The 18,055-nt window shown below is 41.3% G+C and overlaps 1 protein-coding gene across 8 annotated transcripts in view; it reads right to left on the reverse strand.

The window, feature by feature from the left end:
- LOC138212768 (disks large-associated protein 1-like) overlaps nt 1-18,055 on the reverse strand; it is a 138,439-nt gene that overhangs the window by 66,562 nt on the left and 53,822 nt on the right. For all 8 annotated transcript variants that reach the window (XM_069173313.1, XM_069173311.1, XM_069173309.1 and 5 more), the window contains 3 exons: nt 10,487-10,701; nt 7,252-7,447; nt 982-1,264 (listed from right to left, as the gene is read on the reverse strand). In XM_069173313.1, coding sequence (XP_069029414.1) covers nt 982-1,264; nt 7,252-7,447; nt 10,487-10,701 — 694 coding nt within the window. The remainder of the gene's footprint in view (nt 1-981; nt 1,265-7,251; nt 7,448-10,486; nt 10,702-18,055) is intronic.

The following is an 18,055-nucleotide window of genomic DNA, read 5'->3' on the forward strand; positions in this document are numbered from 1 at the left end:
CAACACACCCTTTCTATGTGTGTTGGCCAAGGCTGCAGTGCTATTGGTTGAAGTCCTGCAGCGCTCATACGACGCACACACCAGGAAGTGCACGGCTTAATTGTGACTCATTTCTACAACAGTCAATAATGATTTTTTTTTTCCATCACTTTAATTTAATAATGTCAACAATGGAGTCGTGCGCTTTCCAAGGTTTCTCCGCATTACTTAAAGTGTTACTGTCAGGTTTCAGTCACAAGACGTTCCTGAAAATATTTCACAGTAGAAGACCTAAATAGTTTCACTCTCCTGTCACTGGAGAGAGCGTTCGATTTAAAATGGATTCAGGAAGTGTTCAGTTTGTATTGAGGCCAAATGCAGTAAATTTAACAGCGAACAATGTGGCAGAAACACACTTCAACGATTTCAATATGACAACTTTGCATTTGTTTTTATTGGCTGTCTTGCGTGATGTACGTTTTACAGACAATTGGGTCTTCAAGCACATACAAAACGTAAATGAATTTCAACTGAATCAACTTGACAGACAACTGTGAACATTATTTTTAGAACATTAGAATGGTGTTGGCTTAATTGTGGGGCAGTTCTGGAGAGTTTCTACCCTTTGAAAGAGACAGCGTGTGGCAGACCAAACTTTTAACCCTTTTTCATCTTACTGAAGATAACTTGACGTGAAAAGCTGCAGCTTTTTGAAGCAAATCAACACAAATACAGCACATTTCCCAAATCTGCAGCTTCCTGAAAACCAACATTTCTGTGAAAATGGTGAAATATGTTCCTTAGTGATGCACGTCAAAGCTTGACAGGTGACCTGACGGCAAATCTCCAGCAATGCTATTCCCATTCAGAGTGATGTTTACCTTGATATAATCATGTTACAGCAAATTATCTTATTTAAAACAGCCACAACTCAGAACTCTTCTATGTGGCTCCTGGTATGAACAGTTGAAGATAAAAAAAAAACCAAACATGGCTCCTTACCTGTGCTGCTCTGGATGGTCCTGACGGTGGTGGCAGATGTGCGCGGTGGGGAGGACGGGAGCAGGATCAGCGGTCTCCCTCCTTCTCCTTCGTGCTCCCCAGCACAGCCCTGGTCGATGGCCCTCACGTAGCTGTGGCTCCGCATCCTGAAGCATCCGGGCATGGGCAGGGTGTCCATCGTGTCCATGCTGTCCATGGCAGCCTCCATGGCCTGAGCCTGCATCTCACTGTAGACCTGCTCACACACCTGCTCAATCTGCCCGTTCACCTCCACCTCACTGAGCTGCAGGACGAGCGGACATCCGGCAGATGGAGAAGAGAGGATAAACAGAGAGGAGAATGAAGATGGCGGATGATGGAGAAACCTCCTGGCTGTTATCATTCAAATATCACGGTTTCTAAAAGGGCAGAGTGTTGCATGCAGTCTCAACAGGGCGTTATTGAGGGCTTTCTTGATGGCAATTGCTCCTTGGTTGGACTTCTACCAGCAAAGTGCCATCATAAAAACACTTTAGGAGGATTTTCCAGGGAGGCATTGAAGTGCAAAACACATACACACAAAAAGAAAACAGAAAAACTCCCCAAAATCCTTTAGTCTTGAGGTGCAAATTAACAAATACAAAAACCTGAACTTGCAGGCCTGTGATCTGTTTCACAAAACCTGGATAAGGGATTCAGCCTGGATTCAGGTATCCTGGTTTAATTAAGCCGTGGTTCGGTTTCAGGAAAGCAGCAAAGTTACCATGGATATTTAGTTTGCAACTAGCCTGCTCCACACCAGATTAACAGCCAAGTTTAATTAATCCTGGTTCCTCTCAGTCAGCTGTTACTCTGATTAGAAACTAATTTCTAACAGCTTTTCCATGTTTTAATGGAATTTGTCCATTTTGCTTACACATAAGTAACAAAATAAATGTATGTTTACGAAGACTGCAGTTCATATTGTTATTTGAGGTTTGATGAATATTTAATTGCAAATATTGAAATGATTAGAAACGGTCAATAAAGTTGCAAAAGTGTTTTAAATTAAGTCAAGGATAAGGAATGATATAGTATACATGGATGATATAAAGTATATGAAACATGGGTGTTTCTCCCTTTATGATTGTGAGCCTTTGAAGCGCTTTAAGGAATCAAGGTGTAAAACTGATCATTTAATCCAATAACCCCTTAAAAGTATAGTTATGACAATTTGAGTTATGTTTTTAGGGTATTAACACATTCAGTCGGTCCACTGTCGTCTGACACATTTTCACGCTCTTTAATTACAGCAGCAGTATTTCCTTTTTTTACAAACTTTGTCCTCTACCTCCTCATACACTTCTATTACGCTTCTATTCTGTTTCTCATTTGGAGTAAAGAAACACAGAACACCTGTTCCATTGCAAAATTGCTTCATCAATAAGGTTCGTGCTGACAAATTTGGGATAATCAGTACACCTGTGTCACAGCAGCAGGTTGTTCACACAACTCACAGCAGAAAATCTGCACAGCTGTTCTATTCTTTCAATTGAAAAAGGTTTTTACAAAACCTCCACACACATTTTTTTTCCCTCCTGAAAATATTCTAAAACATTTTCAGGCCAGACACAAGGTTGTTTTAGTTTTTTGACACATGGAATGTATTCAGAGTAATGTTTTATAAAAGCATATAAGGTGATGGGTTAAGGTCACACTTGAACTACAGCAATGCTTTTATGGAGGTAATTGAGATCCAATGAAAAAAAAGACAACCATATTTGCAGGACAGTAGAAAGAAAGAAGGGATTAAAAAACATTTCCTGAAAGGACATCATTTATTTTACAGGCACTAAAATCCTTGACTAAATTGTTTTCAAAGCTTTTTTCCATAAAATTATAACTATAGTATTTTGTCAAAATGTCAAAAATGAGCTGCAAGAAGAGGGAGATCAAATAAAGATGATTCCCTTTGAGGAGATGACAGTTGTTTCGTGACAGAGGTGGAACCTATTTGGTGTAAATGGAGAAGCAACGGCAGCGCCTGAATTAGAAAAGTATGGCCATCTTGGTCCCGAGGGTTTTTAATGTCATGTGACATGGTGACGTTCAGCAGCGCCACTTTTTACAATTCTTTATTTTACAATTCAGCACTATTCTTGATTATTTTCTGTCTAAACTAAATATGAATAGAATTTTTGATGAAATGAAATCAAACTTGTAGTTATTGACCCTTATGTAAAGGATATAAAGAGTAAAAATAAAGAGGGCCGTCAGTAGCAGTGCTGCAGCAGAAATCCTGCCAGTGTGGACCTACACCAGCGAGCAGTGCAGGGGGCGGGGCTTGTTGTCAGATGGGTGGGGCTTGTATTGCCAGAACAATCAGCCTGCTGTAGCTGCACAACAAATGGTATTTACATTTCTGTGGTAGTAGCACAAAGCAGCTTCTTCATTGTATGTGCTGCGCTTGGCAACTTTAGAAAAATAAGGCAGGCTGTATTTTTACAGCAGTTATGGCCTGGGTTTCTCCAGGGTGGAAGGAATTAATGGTAATAAATCTTAATGTTGAGATTTTAGTAATTTGTCAACAGGATCAATGCTTTGGTTAAAAAAAAAAAAAAAGACCATGCAGGATTCCTCAAGCCGCCACGCTACCTCGAATGATTTTGCTGTTAACTGTGGATACTGCGAAACTGTGGATACTGGAAAAGCTTTCCAGTCTGACGTTGAGAAAATACATTTTTTTGCTGTTGTATCTTGACCGGATTTGCGGCTGTGTTGGGAGATTTAAAAGCCATGGAAATTGTCCTGCATCTGTATTTGTGATAAGTGGTGGTCTGAGCATGTTTTAAGATAAACGCAGTGTTGTGCCAAAATTGTGTTATTGTGACTTAACCAGCTTGAACGCGACCTTATCGGCGCCTCCTCTCACCTCAACGCCAACATGTTCCTCCGCTGCCAGGAGGAAACCAGACAGGCACAGATGCACACTGCATGTTTTACATCTGGTTTTGCACTAGCCAGAAAAAAGAGCCCTTATTCTTCTATAACCACCATTTATCCAGAAATTTGAATGCAAGATGTTTCCACTAGAATGTACAGTATTTCAACTGTGATGTAAATTCATCTCTCTGCGTTTAACGCGTACACAAGCAGCTTACCTACTGCAACATCCCATGGGGATATTCACAATCTGCGCTAAGATTCATTTTCACATTGACTCACACTGAAAACAAACTGTAATTGTAGTTGTTGACTGGGGATTTAGTGGTTAGATCCATGCAGAAGAGGTTACTGAAATGGTTAATACAGGCAGTTCAGTGTGGTCATGGTGATGAGGGGCGGGGTCGGGACGACTCATAGAAGTGGAGGTTTCAAGGTGAGGTTAAGGCGGTGCACATGAAGGCTTTATTGGGCACATCTTTGTTTTACTTGCTGTAGTTTTGAACAGAAGCTCAAGCAGCCGCCTGCCAGAGGGAAGTGTAGAGGTCAGAGGTCAGAGTTCATTAGAGGGTTAGCAGGGAGGAGCCGTTCACTGCTGGTGCAGCGGAGGTACTTAGTAATACAACATTTATTTAAAGGATTATCAGAAACAGTCAAAAAAACAAGAGTATATTGCCTCAAACCATGATTTAACTACATGCATACTTTAACCATTTGGCCCTGGCATATGGCAGCAAGTCACCTCAGAGTTTTAAAGTGGCAGTGTGTAGGATAAAGGCCCTATTCCTTGTTTAGGAGTGTGTTCCACTGGGTAGTGTCCATCCAGAACGGAGCTAGAAGGGGTGGGGCTTTCAATCTTAAAGGAAGGAAATGGGACACCACTCATAGCATCCACAGTAGCCGCAACTCCTCCTAATTAGTTTGTAAGTCTCTGAAATGTTAATATAAAATTTATGGAAATATACAGTATGAAGACAAAATCATGTATCTCAGAGAATCAGCTGTTAATGCTGGGGATTGGGCCTCAGTGTCATCTAGAAATGAGTATACTGCATACTCCTCGCCTCTCTCTCCTCTTTCAAGCATTCAGAAGAACATAGAGTGGCCGCAAAACTCAGGAAGAACGTGAAACGCCCTCTCTAGTGTCAGCGTTTGGTTTGTCTGCTGTGGACTGTACGAGCATGGCCGACTCCGTGGAGGAGGACCCGCTACCAATGTAGACAGGCTCATTCTCAGGGAACGACAGCACAAAGGTTCCTACACACCAAACAGTCCCTTCAGGACATTTCACCACAATAAAGTGATCAATAGAAGCAAAACAAAACTCGCTCCATTAATACAAATAACTCCTCATTGGTCACAAAGGCTCTTCAACTTCTCCTCTCATCATCAAAACAAACTTCATGCAGGTTGACCGAAAAAAAAACAAAAAAAAAAACAGCAAAACCAGGAGTTACGGGTTCATTATGTGGTCTTATCATGACAAGTGGAGACTACAGGTCACACTGCAGCAGTCTGATCTCACTGTATGGTTTAGATTACATGAGTTTTATACACCTTTCCAGTTGTAAGAGACTGCACATCGTTTCTCTGAATAGAGTATATGTTGAATTAATATGATTTAAAAAGCATTTTAAGTACTTACTTTCATTGAAGATGGAGCCTTTTTATTCAATGTTACAGTCACAGACTGTTTTATAAAGTGACTTTACTTCAGTTCAAGGTTCTTTAACTTCAGGAAATAAAGATGAGGTGATAAGTCAAATATTTCCAGCTCGTTCTGTAATGTGCAGTTTGTTTATTAACGGAGGAAATGATCACATAACTCTATTAGGAAGAACTAAAAATATTTTTTTTCCTGAACTTGTAAATTTTGCTGGAATTTTACTGGAAAAGAAAGAAAAAGACTCAGGATTCAAATCCTGGAGGGACTGCGAAGTAAAAATATAAATATTGTATTTCAATTGTGACAATAGAGCCATTAAATCCTACACACTGCTTCCTTTAAAGAAAATCACTTTGTTGAGGGAGCCATTAATGTGGTCATTCATGAACTATCTGGTAACACTTTACAATAAGAGTACATTAATTAACCTGAGTAAAGGCCTTAATCAGCATTAACTAACAATTAATTAACAGTTAGCTAATGGTTAAATAATTATTTATGAAGGTTGTTCATGTTATCTTAGTTCTGTATTTACTAATGCCAATAGCACCCTTAACAACTATTAATTAAGGCATAAATTGATACCTTAGTTAACATAAACAACCTTAATAAATGGTTCTTTAACCATTAGCTAACTGTTAATTAACTGTTATTTAATGCTTGTTAAGGCCTTAACGAAGGTTAATTAATACATCACTTCGTAAAGCTTTCCCAATTATCTTATATATAACTAATATTAAGATGCATGAATATTCAAAGTGGGATAAAATGGAGGGAAAAAAAATTGCTGTTTAGTGTCATTTTGTATTTTTCTTAATCGTCAACAAACCAACGATTTATAATTGACTCTTACTACTGTCTTCTCCATCTGTGGCAGATATTCAGCTGCTTCCTACTGAAGATCTGACTGGACTGTATTGTGTTGTAAATACTCATCCACTGCAGCAACAGGAATTAAAGGGACTTTCGTTCTTTCAATTTATCCAGAGAGGGATTCTCCTCTGGTTTGGTGTTTCTTTATGTCATTTTATCAGCACAGACATCATATTGCATGAAAAAAAAGTCGTCTCAGGATGCAGGCGGCTTTTGTTTTGAATTGTTTTGAATTTTTACGATCTGCATCACTATTATCAGGATAAAAGAAAAGGGATCGTTTTAAATTCCTGGCTTAAATCTGTGCAGTGATTTGATGTTTGAAAAATCTTCAGACTCATTGATGTTTTACTCAAACTGGACTTCCTGGTTCCTATTTCATCTTCATCGTCTCCAATAAGCAAAATTACACATTTTTAAACACAGGGCTGCTCTATTTTTAAATTGAGATTTTTTTTTTTTTTTGACGACATAATTAAATAATGACATCACAGAACTGTTTTTAGGAAAAGCTGCAGTAAAATGCTATGTTTGTCAACACATATGAACATATAGTTATAAATAATGGTATACGTTTTAAACATTGACCCAGCCTTTTACAGACAGAGGAGGATTAAGAAATAGAATTAGTCGTTTACAGAATAGAATAGAATAGAATAGAATAGAATAGAATAGAATAGAATAGAATAGAATAGAATAGAATAGAATAAGAGTGAAATGAGAGTCAGAGATTCTTCTCATTTCATAGCAGGTCCTTCCAAGTCTTTGTTTATGTGTTCTGAACTGGTCAGGTGACTGTAAATATAAAGGCAGCGGTGCTGGCAACAAACCTGACTGATGGTGCTCATGGCCCTCATGTAGCTTTCATTGCGGGAGCGGTACTGGGGTGAGGACAGCAGCGATTTGGGGTCGAGGAGGGTTTTGGGGTCCAGGGTATCCAGGCTTCTATTGATTGAAACCTCACTCACCGCACGCAGGTAACTGTGGCTCCGGATCTGCAGTTTGGGGGAGTGCTCGGTTGAAATCCTGCCAGGTGGACAACAGGAATGTACCGTTATACACAAGGTTATCTCTGAAACACCAGAACACGCTTTCTGTCACGATCCATGTTACATGAGACCACTGAGCTGTGTAAGTGCAGAACATTTACATAAATCCACCACATATATGAAGAGTCATTCTGGGATTTAACTGCTAGATACTATGGAGATTTTAACTGCAGTGAAGAAGGTGTGACTCAAAAATACGGTTTTTGTGTGTTGAATGATGGAAAATGAAATTTGTAAGATAAAAAACAAACAAACAAAAACAACTAATGCCTTGTTTTTATTGTACACACGGTGGATTGGCATTGAAGTTGACTATGACTGCTATATTGCAGTTTAATTAAAAAACATAAAACAAAATAAAACAAACAATCTCTCAACACAATACAATATTATTGTATCACAATATTATCACTACATTCATTTTATTGATATGTGTCTGATTTTCCATTCACATTGAACTTTTGTTATAGCATCAACAATTGCAAACATATATGAGGGGGTGTGGGAAGGCCCTTTAAATAAAGAGAGAAGGAGAATAAATCCATTGTGAGTCTGCAAAAGCAGACATGTTCACACGTGCAGTCCGCATGTGTACATTTTTTCCTGAAAGAAACTGGTCCTTGACCATCAGTGCCTGTATGTAGTCTGACTTTAGAACTGTTTTTGGCCCTGGTGCAGCGCAAATCAATGCGCAGGTGGCTTTTTTCCATGCTCGCACTGAGTTGCAATTTTCGTGGATCATCGTGAACCCGGCTGCACCGAGATGGACGGGACTACCCACCAGGGGGTGGTGGAGCCGGTGGAGTTCAATTTTATTGTCAAAGTTGCACTTTAGCCAGCTCAAACAAAGTCTAAGTGCCGTGCAGCCGTTGGAGAGCTACTTTCATGGCTTCAGTAGGCCGAGCACACATGAACAGACCGATCCAAAACCCCACAGACAGGTTTGGTGGAAGTTCTACATATTTAATCCCACTTACATAAATAATTAAAACATGGCACTGCAGTTTAAACCATTTAATTAATGATTGGAGAGTAAATTATTCACACGCAAAGCTCCCGATGCAGTTTATTTATTAACACCACATCAGTGACGTCTGGAGCACATTTCTCTTTATTAGTGTTGTTGATAAATGATAAATAAATTGCATTGGCAGCATTAAGTGTGAATAATTTGCTTCTGCTCACTCCTCAACATGGTTCCAGTACCTGAGTTCACTGTATTGGATGTGGTCTTTGTTCATGTTGTGTGGTCTTTGTTCATTGTGAGTCCTACACTGGGCAGAGGTTTTCATAACATCAGAGGGGGAGGAATTTATAATATCAGTTACCTCTTTCCAAGATTTAACATCATCAGCTCACGGAGGCCAACTTGTGGCACCATAAATACGGTGATTACGAGCCTGAACCGCCCAGAAAAATATGTGAATTTCTTCCTGCGTAAAGTTTGGATGGAGGTGTTGGCCTGCTTCTTCTTCTGTCAATAGAAACTGACAATACGCTGCACCACAGCAGAAAGGGGCTGATTTGATTGGCCATGTTAGGGTACTTAATAGACAGACACATATCACTGTGGTTTAAGACAGATGGGACAAACGGGTCATCACTAAGTATATACAAATCTTTCACCTACTTTCACCAACTGATCCAGTCATGGAGAAAACACAAGTCTATTTATTCTTGTTTTTAAAAACCTCTTCTACAGCGCTACTTCTGTCTATGACATGTCTCCTAAAATTTACATTCGCAAATACTCAAATTGTAACTTGAGGTTTTTTACTCTGGATGGTGGAAATCTGTGTTTGAGGCAGCAAACACACTTTTGTTAATGTTGAGGAAATCATAGTTGTAAATGGTTGTAAATGTAAATAAAACTTAAAGTCTAAAGACTCTGTGCACTTTATCGGTGTCGAGCCTCCATCTTTGTTCAACATGAACATTAAGAGCTGCCAGAGTCTCAACAGAACCTTAAAAAGTCTCCTGATACTGTCGTGGCTATTGTTCCCCAGGACTAATTTGTTTTGGAGTGTCAGTGTGTGCTGACCATAGAGACCGGTCCTTCATGAAGAGACAGACGCTGTGTGAGACACAGTAACAGCAGACAGCAGAAGAGGCAGCAGCCTGAGTCCCTCGACTGCTCACTGTAATTACTCTCACTATTTAGAGAGCTGTGAAAGCTTCATTAGACGAAGGTGATATTTCTGGCTTCCTGCTGTAGATCAGACATAAAATTACACCTCCGTCAGGGGCAGACTTATAGAGCCGAGCCTGTAGGGCTACAAGGTTTAATATCGTTTCTGCAGAGTTTTTCTTATAGGTTTGGATTGAAGTTTTGGTGTAGCGCTTTGAGAACCTGAATCCACTGGACATCAAACAAGTTCGTTTGAGTCAGCTGACAGAGCGGGCGTGACATGTGACACTGATGTACAAAATTCCTGTTTTCATATATTTTCATGTAACCATCATCCATCCATCCTTCTATACCTGCTTTATCCTGAACGGGGTCCCGGGGAAGATGCTCACCTTCACATCTACAGCCAACGTATATTCAAGGAATAACCAACCTCACGTGGGCACATGGACAACACGCAGACTCCCGAGCCGAGTCTCCAAACCAGAACTGACCGTGTAAACTACTGCAGCGCCCCTTATAACCATCATATGCATTTCAAATTATATAAACATCATATTAACTTTATGATGCTGTTCTCTAATATTGCGGAAATACTGAACTGTTACTTAATTGCATAAATATACATCTGGAGAAATATTTTCTGCAGATGAACCAAGCTTGTGTGTGTGTATTTGTGTACTTTTCTAAAACTGCTGTGAAGACAACATTTCCCCACTGTTGGATTAATAAAGACAGAAGACTGTCCTGTCCTGTCCTGTCCTGTCCTGTCCTGTCCTGTCCTGTCTTGTCTTTTAAAGAGGGGGGAGTGAAGTGAAACAAGAAAATGTCTGTGCTTCCTAGAAAGCATATATGAGGACCAGCGGGTGAGACGGGGTGAGGTCTTACTGTAGAGTGGTCATCTCGGTCAGTGAGGGCTGCGTGGCTTTCAGGTAGCTGGCACGGCGTGCTTGCATCTTGGGGGACGGTTTGGGACTCCCGTCAGAGTCCCCGCTGTCGTCCTCCGCCATGGCTTTGACGTAGCTGCCGCTCCTCATCCTCCGGCAGGGGATGTCGTCCTCCTTCCCCAGAGGAGAGAAGCCGCTCCACTCATCCTGAGGTACCTGGTGACCGGGCGAGGAGGACAGAGACACGCTGTCAGGATGATCCGGTCTCCAGCTGTCTGAGTCCCAGCCACCAAACTGGCTCACTAAACTGTCCTGGTGGTACATAGAAACCTACGGACACAGAGCTGGCATGCAGGACAACAACAAACACAACAGGAGCATCCAAACACACAGACAGGACTGAAGTGACGGCTGGTGTTCTCCATCCTCCATCACACACCTGCATCCATACACAGCTCCCTCGCTGCAGACACAGTCTGCTCACTAATTAGCATGGAGCGCTATGTGTTGGGGTCGCTCGGAAGTTTCTCTCTGGCTAATTCCTGCATCTGCTCTGCAGGAGTCAGTTTAGTTCATCACAGAGCTGTGCACATACATGAGTGTGTAATGTGTATTTATATAGCATGAGCCTCCACTGATCTGACCCGAGGCTCTCCTCGTTCACTGAGAAAGACCTGGAATATGTGGTGATATGTTTAACTGATGATAACTGCACAGATAAATGAGTGAACTGAGCAAAATGTACTAATTAACAATTAAATGAAGCACCTTTAAAACAAATAGATTGAATTTGTAACAGTTACAGAATTTTTAAAACATGAGGCCAAAAAGATATAACAGGACGTTCATGTTTTCCAGTTTAAAGAAGTTTCTTATCCCACTACAATGCCGATGAATGGATTTTAAAGCGAAAGTGCTCCTTAGAAATCAGTACCCGGAGAGACATGTGAATCATCCACAGGAACAAAGACACTGTTTTCCAAGTCAAGCTTTTCAGATAAATCTTTCAGGGTTTCAAGCACCACAAACAAAATAACATTCATTTGTATTGGATTGTGTTGACTTTCAGAGACGCTTACGAAACAATCGCACATGAAAATGAAAGGAGCTGTGTGGTTACACAACACTAAAATTAACAGAGAAAATATCAAAAAATTAGTCGAGGTGTAAATATGATAAATAAATAAAAACACCTCAGGTGATGCAAAGGTTCATACGTGTTAAAAATGTATTGTATATGTATGATAACAATATATATGAAGAGCCTCAGATGTATTTCAGAGATTCTTCATTCTTTTCTAAAATAAGGAGGAAGAGGCATCGGAGGTTTTCAAGGACGTTGGTGACGTGCTCTCTTTGATTTTATACCATCTGCTGAAAATAAAACAGCACGAGAGCTACAACTACTAAAGAGCTGAGCTGCAACGAGACCGTCAACATACGCAGAAATGTACACTCATATACCTCTCACATATCTAACAGAAACTATAGAAATAATAAAGAAAGAATATGAAGAATAATGTGTGTAAATCATTTCTAATTATAGGGACGAGCCATACATGCTATAAGTTGGGTTTTTCAGAACTAACCTATCCAGATTTTTGTACATGATAATACTTGCAGAATTTTTTTTAATCATCTTTAAGAAAAAAAAAAAACATCTATAAAGTTGTAAGGTGTTTACACAATAACATTTTTCACAATAAAATGCTGGCATAATTAGGGTAAAATATTACTTTTTTATTCACTAAAATCGAACACGTTTTTTGACCGCAACTTTATGAAAGCTATGAAAAGCAAATACATTACTCATGTACTTTATTAAAGATTATTTTGATGGGCATTTTGTGCCTTTATTTGAGAGTGGCAGAGGACACTGAGTGGATATTAGAGGAATAACATCCAGCCAGGGTCCAGACAGCCAGAACCTGAACCAGTCAGTCACTGCTGAGGGCCTCGTGCCCGGGAAGCCCAGTATCACACCATAGTATGTCACACAGACGTCTCCTTCAGGATACCATGTCAGTGTCACAATTTGCTTTACCATGCAAAGTGCACATGTCAAAGAAGCAGGTCATGTGACGGAGGTCATTTGGCAAAGAGAGGAAGGTTTGAGTCCATCAGAAAGCAAAGTGGATCTGTTTAAAGAAATATTTTCAAATTACTTTTTCATGCCTCAGCGAGGCAAAATGTGACCCTGACCCAGTATGCTGTCATGGACTGACAGATGTATTACACACTTTGGCATCAGACTGGTTCGGCTCATGTGAAATGCATGATAATCATTCGTCCGTCATGTTCTAGTTGATTTTGTGTATAACGGATGTACAGTCAGCCGCATGTTAGAGATAATGCTGATTTGGATTCTTACATGACAACTTTGTCGCACAGCAGAGCAACTAATTTAATCAGAAATAAACTGTCCTGCTTTTATTTTGAAATGGAGATTGTTGTGAAGTGATCAGCTCTGAAGCAGGGTTTGAAAATCGGTGAAGAAATTGGTGACGATGTTACCTTGCAGATGTTTGATCTGTCTCCGTAACATGATTACTTCAGTAAACAAATATGTGACTGTTATCATTACAAAGCTTTAGTTCTGCACTTTGTTTTGTGATATGTTTTCCATATTTACAATTCACATCAACATGTAATTGTGAATTACATGTCCATGAACAATTCAAACGAGTGATGGGTGTAGAGACGCAGGGCTGCATGCGGACTGTAACTATGAATAAATGTGATTCATTTCAAAATAAAAAACAATTGCCAACACTTAATTGCAAAGATATGCAACTAGCATTGTTGGAAAGGTCAAGTCGGTCTGTTTTATTTGATATGCTTCAACCCAATATCGCTGCAAACTGTGAAAGACACGTCGGTCCACTACAGCAAAATGTGAGATAGCCACGCTTTGTGCTGTCTAGGCGTGAAAGTTACACGTTTTCCTGAAGTGGACGAAATGAAAGCTGCTGCATGCTTAGTCCTGTGATTTACAACAAAATGAAACTTGGGCTTGGTTTACTAAAAAAGCCCACGGATGGCGTCTGGAGACAAAAAACAACTCAAGAATAATGTCACGCTTACAAAGCGTGTAACTTTCACGCCTGGACAGCCCAAAGTGTGTCTATTTCACGCTTTGCCGTGATACCGGGTTGTTTGCTCTGCAGCTCACTGTGATGAACACTTCCTGTGATGTGAATTAGGACTCACTGCGTCTGCTGGGCTGATGACTAATAGCTCCTTATTCACTTGATTGAGAGGAATGACCACAGAAATGTGCTCTTAAGATACAACAAATATAAGAAAGATTAGCCTCTTTACAAATGTTACAAAAGTACCTACAATATAGCATTACCATAAGAAACTATACCATTAGTGATATAAGAGTATGGGATATGAAAAGTCATTATTCTGTTATATTGTAAAAATCCCCACATTTCCTACATTTTCTCATAACACAAAGTGAACCACCAAAAAGCCTCTTTGTTTTGTTTCTTCTTTACAACATCACGGCTGATGATGACATCTGCGTCACAAAAGCCCGGTTTGAGATTGGCCTCGCAGCAGGACCAGCACGGGAGGAACTAATAACAGTAATGAGGCATCACCGCATTTAACGGAGCCACCGAAAGCCTTGACAGAGAGTCAGCAGGCAGCCGGGAATTTCAATCTGGCTTTTTCACTATGTGTCCAATATCAAAGTAAAGATACACACCATGCCCTCCACAGACCAACATATGATACTCATGAGCACATTTCATACTTTAAGACAAACTTAAATACACCTGTACTCTATTATTGATTCATTCTGGTCACATTTTATTTGATTTTTGCAGAACAGCAGTTCTTCACGTTTTCTTCTCCTAAGTTGAACCTGTACTGACATAGTATTATATATATAAACTTAGTCTATTATATATATAGTATATAAGGCAGTGATGTGGCACCATAATGTTGCTATAGGTGGCTGATAGTTTACGCTCAATAAACATATATATATATATATATATATATATATATATATATATATATATATATGTAGTATCTCTCTCTCTATACATAATTATCTTTAGTGCATTTTATATATATAAAAGGCACTAAAGATAATTATTTTTAATTGGCCACACCTTTTAAGTGTGTTTATGTCACGTGTCAAACTTGATAGTTTTTATCACATTCAGTCTGGAAGTCAGAGTTTGAGAATTTAAAAAGACAATAAGAGAGGACAGACAGCAGGAGGACAACAGATTATATATGAATCACAGGGGGAGGGAGAGGGAGGGGGACAGAAAGGGAGAGAGGGAGGGAGAGAGAGGGGGAGGGAGGGAGGGAAGGAGAGAGAGAGAGAGAGGGGGGGAGGGAGGGAGGGAGAGGGAGGGTGGACAGAAGGGAGAGAGGGAGGGAGAGAGAGGGGAGGGAGGGAGGGAAGAGAGAGAGAGAGAGAGAGAGAGAGAGGGAGGGAGGGAGAGGGAGGGGGACAGAAAGGGAGAGAGGGAGGGAGAGAGAGGGGGAGGGAGGGAGGGAAGGAGAGAGAGAGAGAGAGAGAGAGAGAGGAGAGAGGGAGAGAGAGAGAGGGAGAGAGAGAGAGAGAGAGAGGGAGAGAGAGAGAGAGAGAGAGAGAGAGAGAGAGAGGGAGGGAGAGAGGGAGGAGGAGAGAGAGAGAGAGAGAGAGAGAGAGAGGGAGAGAGAGAGAGAGAGAGAGAGAGGAGAGAGAGAGAGAGAGAGAGAGAGAGGGAGAGAGGGAGGGAGAGGGAGGGAGAGAGAGAGAGAGAGAGAGAGAGAGAGAGAGAGAGAGAAAGAGAGGGAGGGAGGGAGGGAGGGAGGGAGAGAGAGAGAGAGAGAGAGAGAGAGAGAGAGGGAGGAGGGAGGAGAGGGAGAGAGGAGGGGAGGGAGGGAGAGAGGAGAGAGGGAGAGAGGGAGGGAGGGAGAGAGGGAGAGAGAGAGAGAGAGAGAGAGAGAGAGAGAGAGAGAGGAGAAAGAGAGGGAGGGAGACAGGGAGGCAGGGAGGGGGGAGAGAGAAATGGAGGGGGATAGAGGGAGAGAGGATGATCCCTCTTTCTCCCTCTCTCGCTCTCTCTCTTTCTCTCTCCCCCTCTCTACCCCCCCCTCCCCCCTCTTTGTATGTGTGTGACGTCAAAGACACACAAATGAGCAGTTCTGCTATAACAAGCGAGCTGAGGGAAAGGACCAGCTGCAGCAGCATCCGCAGCCTGTCACCCACGCAGAGCTCACATCCTCTGCAGCTCCACGCTCTGCTGGCAGCGGAGGAACAGAGCAGCTCTGTAGCACAGCGCCACTCATTACTGCAGACACCGTTTGTTGGAGATGTATTGCATTTGTTAAGGTTTAATAATACAACCGGTCATCTACCTGTCCGACCATGTTTGAATAAATAAATCTCCGTACGTGTGACATTCACGGTGACTCAGAGTGTACAGTATGTACGAGCAGCCACTGTGGATTTTACACGACAGAAAGTAGACGGTTTCCGTGGCAACACTGTTTTGATGGCTTAAGGCAGCGGCGTTAGAAATAACAGGTAGTGTAACGGTGCAGCCAGCAGCTGTGCTGTTGAGATGCTGCAGATAATCATGTGCAGATTGAACACAGCCAGAGGGTAGCGGCTCCGGTGGAGGGGGGCTCCGGTGGAGCGGCTCTCCGGTGGAGCGGCTCCCCGGTGGAGCGGCTCCGGTGGAGGGGGGCTCCGGTGGAGCGGCTCTCCGGTGGAGCGGCTCCCCGGTGGAGCGGCTCCCCGGTGGAGGGGGGCTCCGGTGGAGCGGCTCCAGTGGAGCGGGGCTCCGGTGGAGCGGCTCCCCGGTGGAGGGGGGCTCCGGTGGAGCGGCTCCCCGGTGGAGGGGGCTCCGGTGGAGCGGCTCCGGTGGAGCGACTTGTTGCTGATGTTTGCACAATCAAAGACTCCATCGCTTGAAAGAGAAACGATGTTTTTCTTCAGTTGTCCCTTTCATGCTCAGCTTCTGACTTTGAATGCATTTTTAGTTTGCTTTTGATTTGTTAATGTCTCTCTGAAAGGACTTCAGTCCTGTTTACTAAACTCACTCGTCTGATCTGCAGTTCAAACAGCAAAATCCCAAACATCATCTGTGATGTATTTGTAATGAAGTCAGTGGGTTTTTTCACTCTTCCCAGTCTAATAACAAATGTTTGGACTCCACCTAGCACAATATTTCCCTTTCGTTTTTGTTACCTTTGATAAAGACAACTCTTTGAGCCCTTTTCCGGGCAGCAGTCGCCATGGCAACAAATAGAAATGATGAGATCATGTTAAATGCTAAAACATAGTGGAACAATAGCACAAGTGGAGAAGAGCCTTTAAGTCAGCAAAAGTGACTCAGTGGTGTGAGTCACAGAGTTATAGGTATCGAAAGTTTAATATTAGTCACTGTAAAGGTCGTAACAGTCCAAGAAGTCTGCAGCAACGAACCTCCGAGTGGATTTAAAAAAAGAAAAATGTTATTCCTTCCTTTAACAGCTGCAGTCTGGTTTTAACTAGACAAGCGACAAATCAGAAAACAAGGTGTTTCAGATGGCGCTGACGAATGACTTACTTTATTTAAGTCAGATGACTTTTGATCACAAGTTAAAAACCCTAAAAGCTCCAGTTTACTCTGAGCATAAGGTGACATCATTGGAAAACATCCCATATTAAAGCATTATTTAACTTTTTATGTCTCTCAAAACATTAAAACATTAAACATTTAAAAAATGTCCCCTTGTGGGATTAATAAAGTAACTATCTATTTATCTATCATCTATGATTATTATTCAAATTATTCACTCATCATACTTCTATGAATTAAACCTCATGCCGGTGGATTTTACAGTTTATACTTCATGCGTTTCCTTCTCTCGTCTGTTTTTTTATGTCATTTCTTTACTTATTTCTCTGCCTACTTTAGTAAAAATGGTATTTGTAATAAACAGAGTCTTTGTGCAGCATCGGAGGAGTCACAGCAGGGAACCATGAAAATAATACACATCAGCAGCAGGCTTCAGTGGATGCAACTTGGCCATATTCCAGTTTTTACATTATTTACATTACTTTCTATCTCTTGGATTATATTTGCATTCCACACTCTGATATTTTTTACACAGCATTGACTTTCAAATTTAGCTCCCATTGTGTCTGTGGATTTGTGTACCACCAGACTGACATCAGTTTTTTGATGAATATGATGACTGTAGTTTGTGTCGTCCTCTTTTGTTTCTTTACAGCCGTTATGGCTGAAACGCGTTCGTTTGTTTGCCTACAATAACAAGTTTGCACGTTGCATATTGCTCTGCGAGTGCAGCTCTGTTTTGTGTCTCTATGCTGTTCTTTCCTCCGGCCTTCTTCCCTAACCCCCAATATGATGGAGGCAGATGGCCGCCCACCTCCCGTTAAAAGGCAGTTCTTCCTTCCAGCTGTCGCTCGAGTGGAAACTGATGAATGTCTGTTTCATTCAAGAAGAGTCTCTGAATTAAATATTTAAACTTCTGCAAGATTTCTATCTCATTACAATCCACTTTGGCACCACAAAATCACAGACTGAAGATTTGAACACTGCAAATG

The sequence above is a fragment of the Embiotoca jacksoni genome, unplaced genomic scaffold (assembly GCF_022577435.1).
Source record: "Embiotoca jacksoni isolate LCO1_2020_lvr unplaced genomic scaffold, fEmbJac1.0.p SCAF_59, whole genome shotgun sequence".
NCBI lineage: Eukaryota > Metazoa > Chordata > Actinopteri > Embiotocidae > Embiotoca > Embiotoca jacksoni.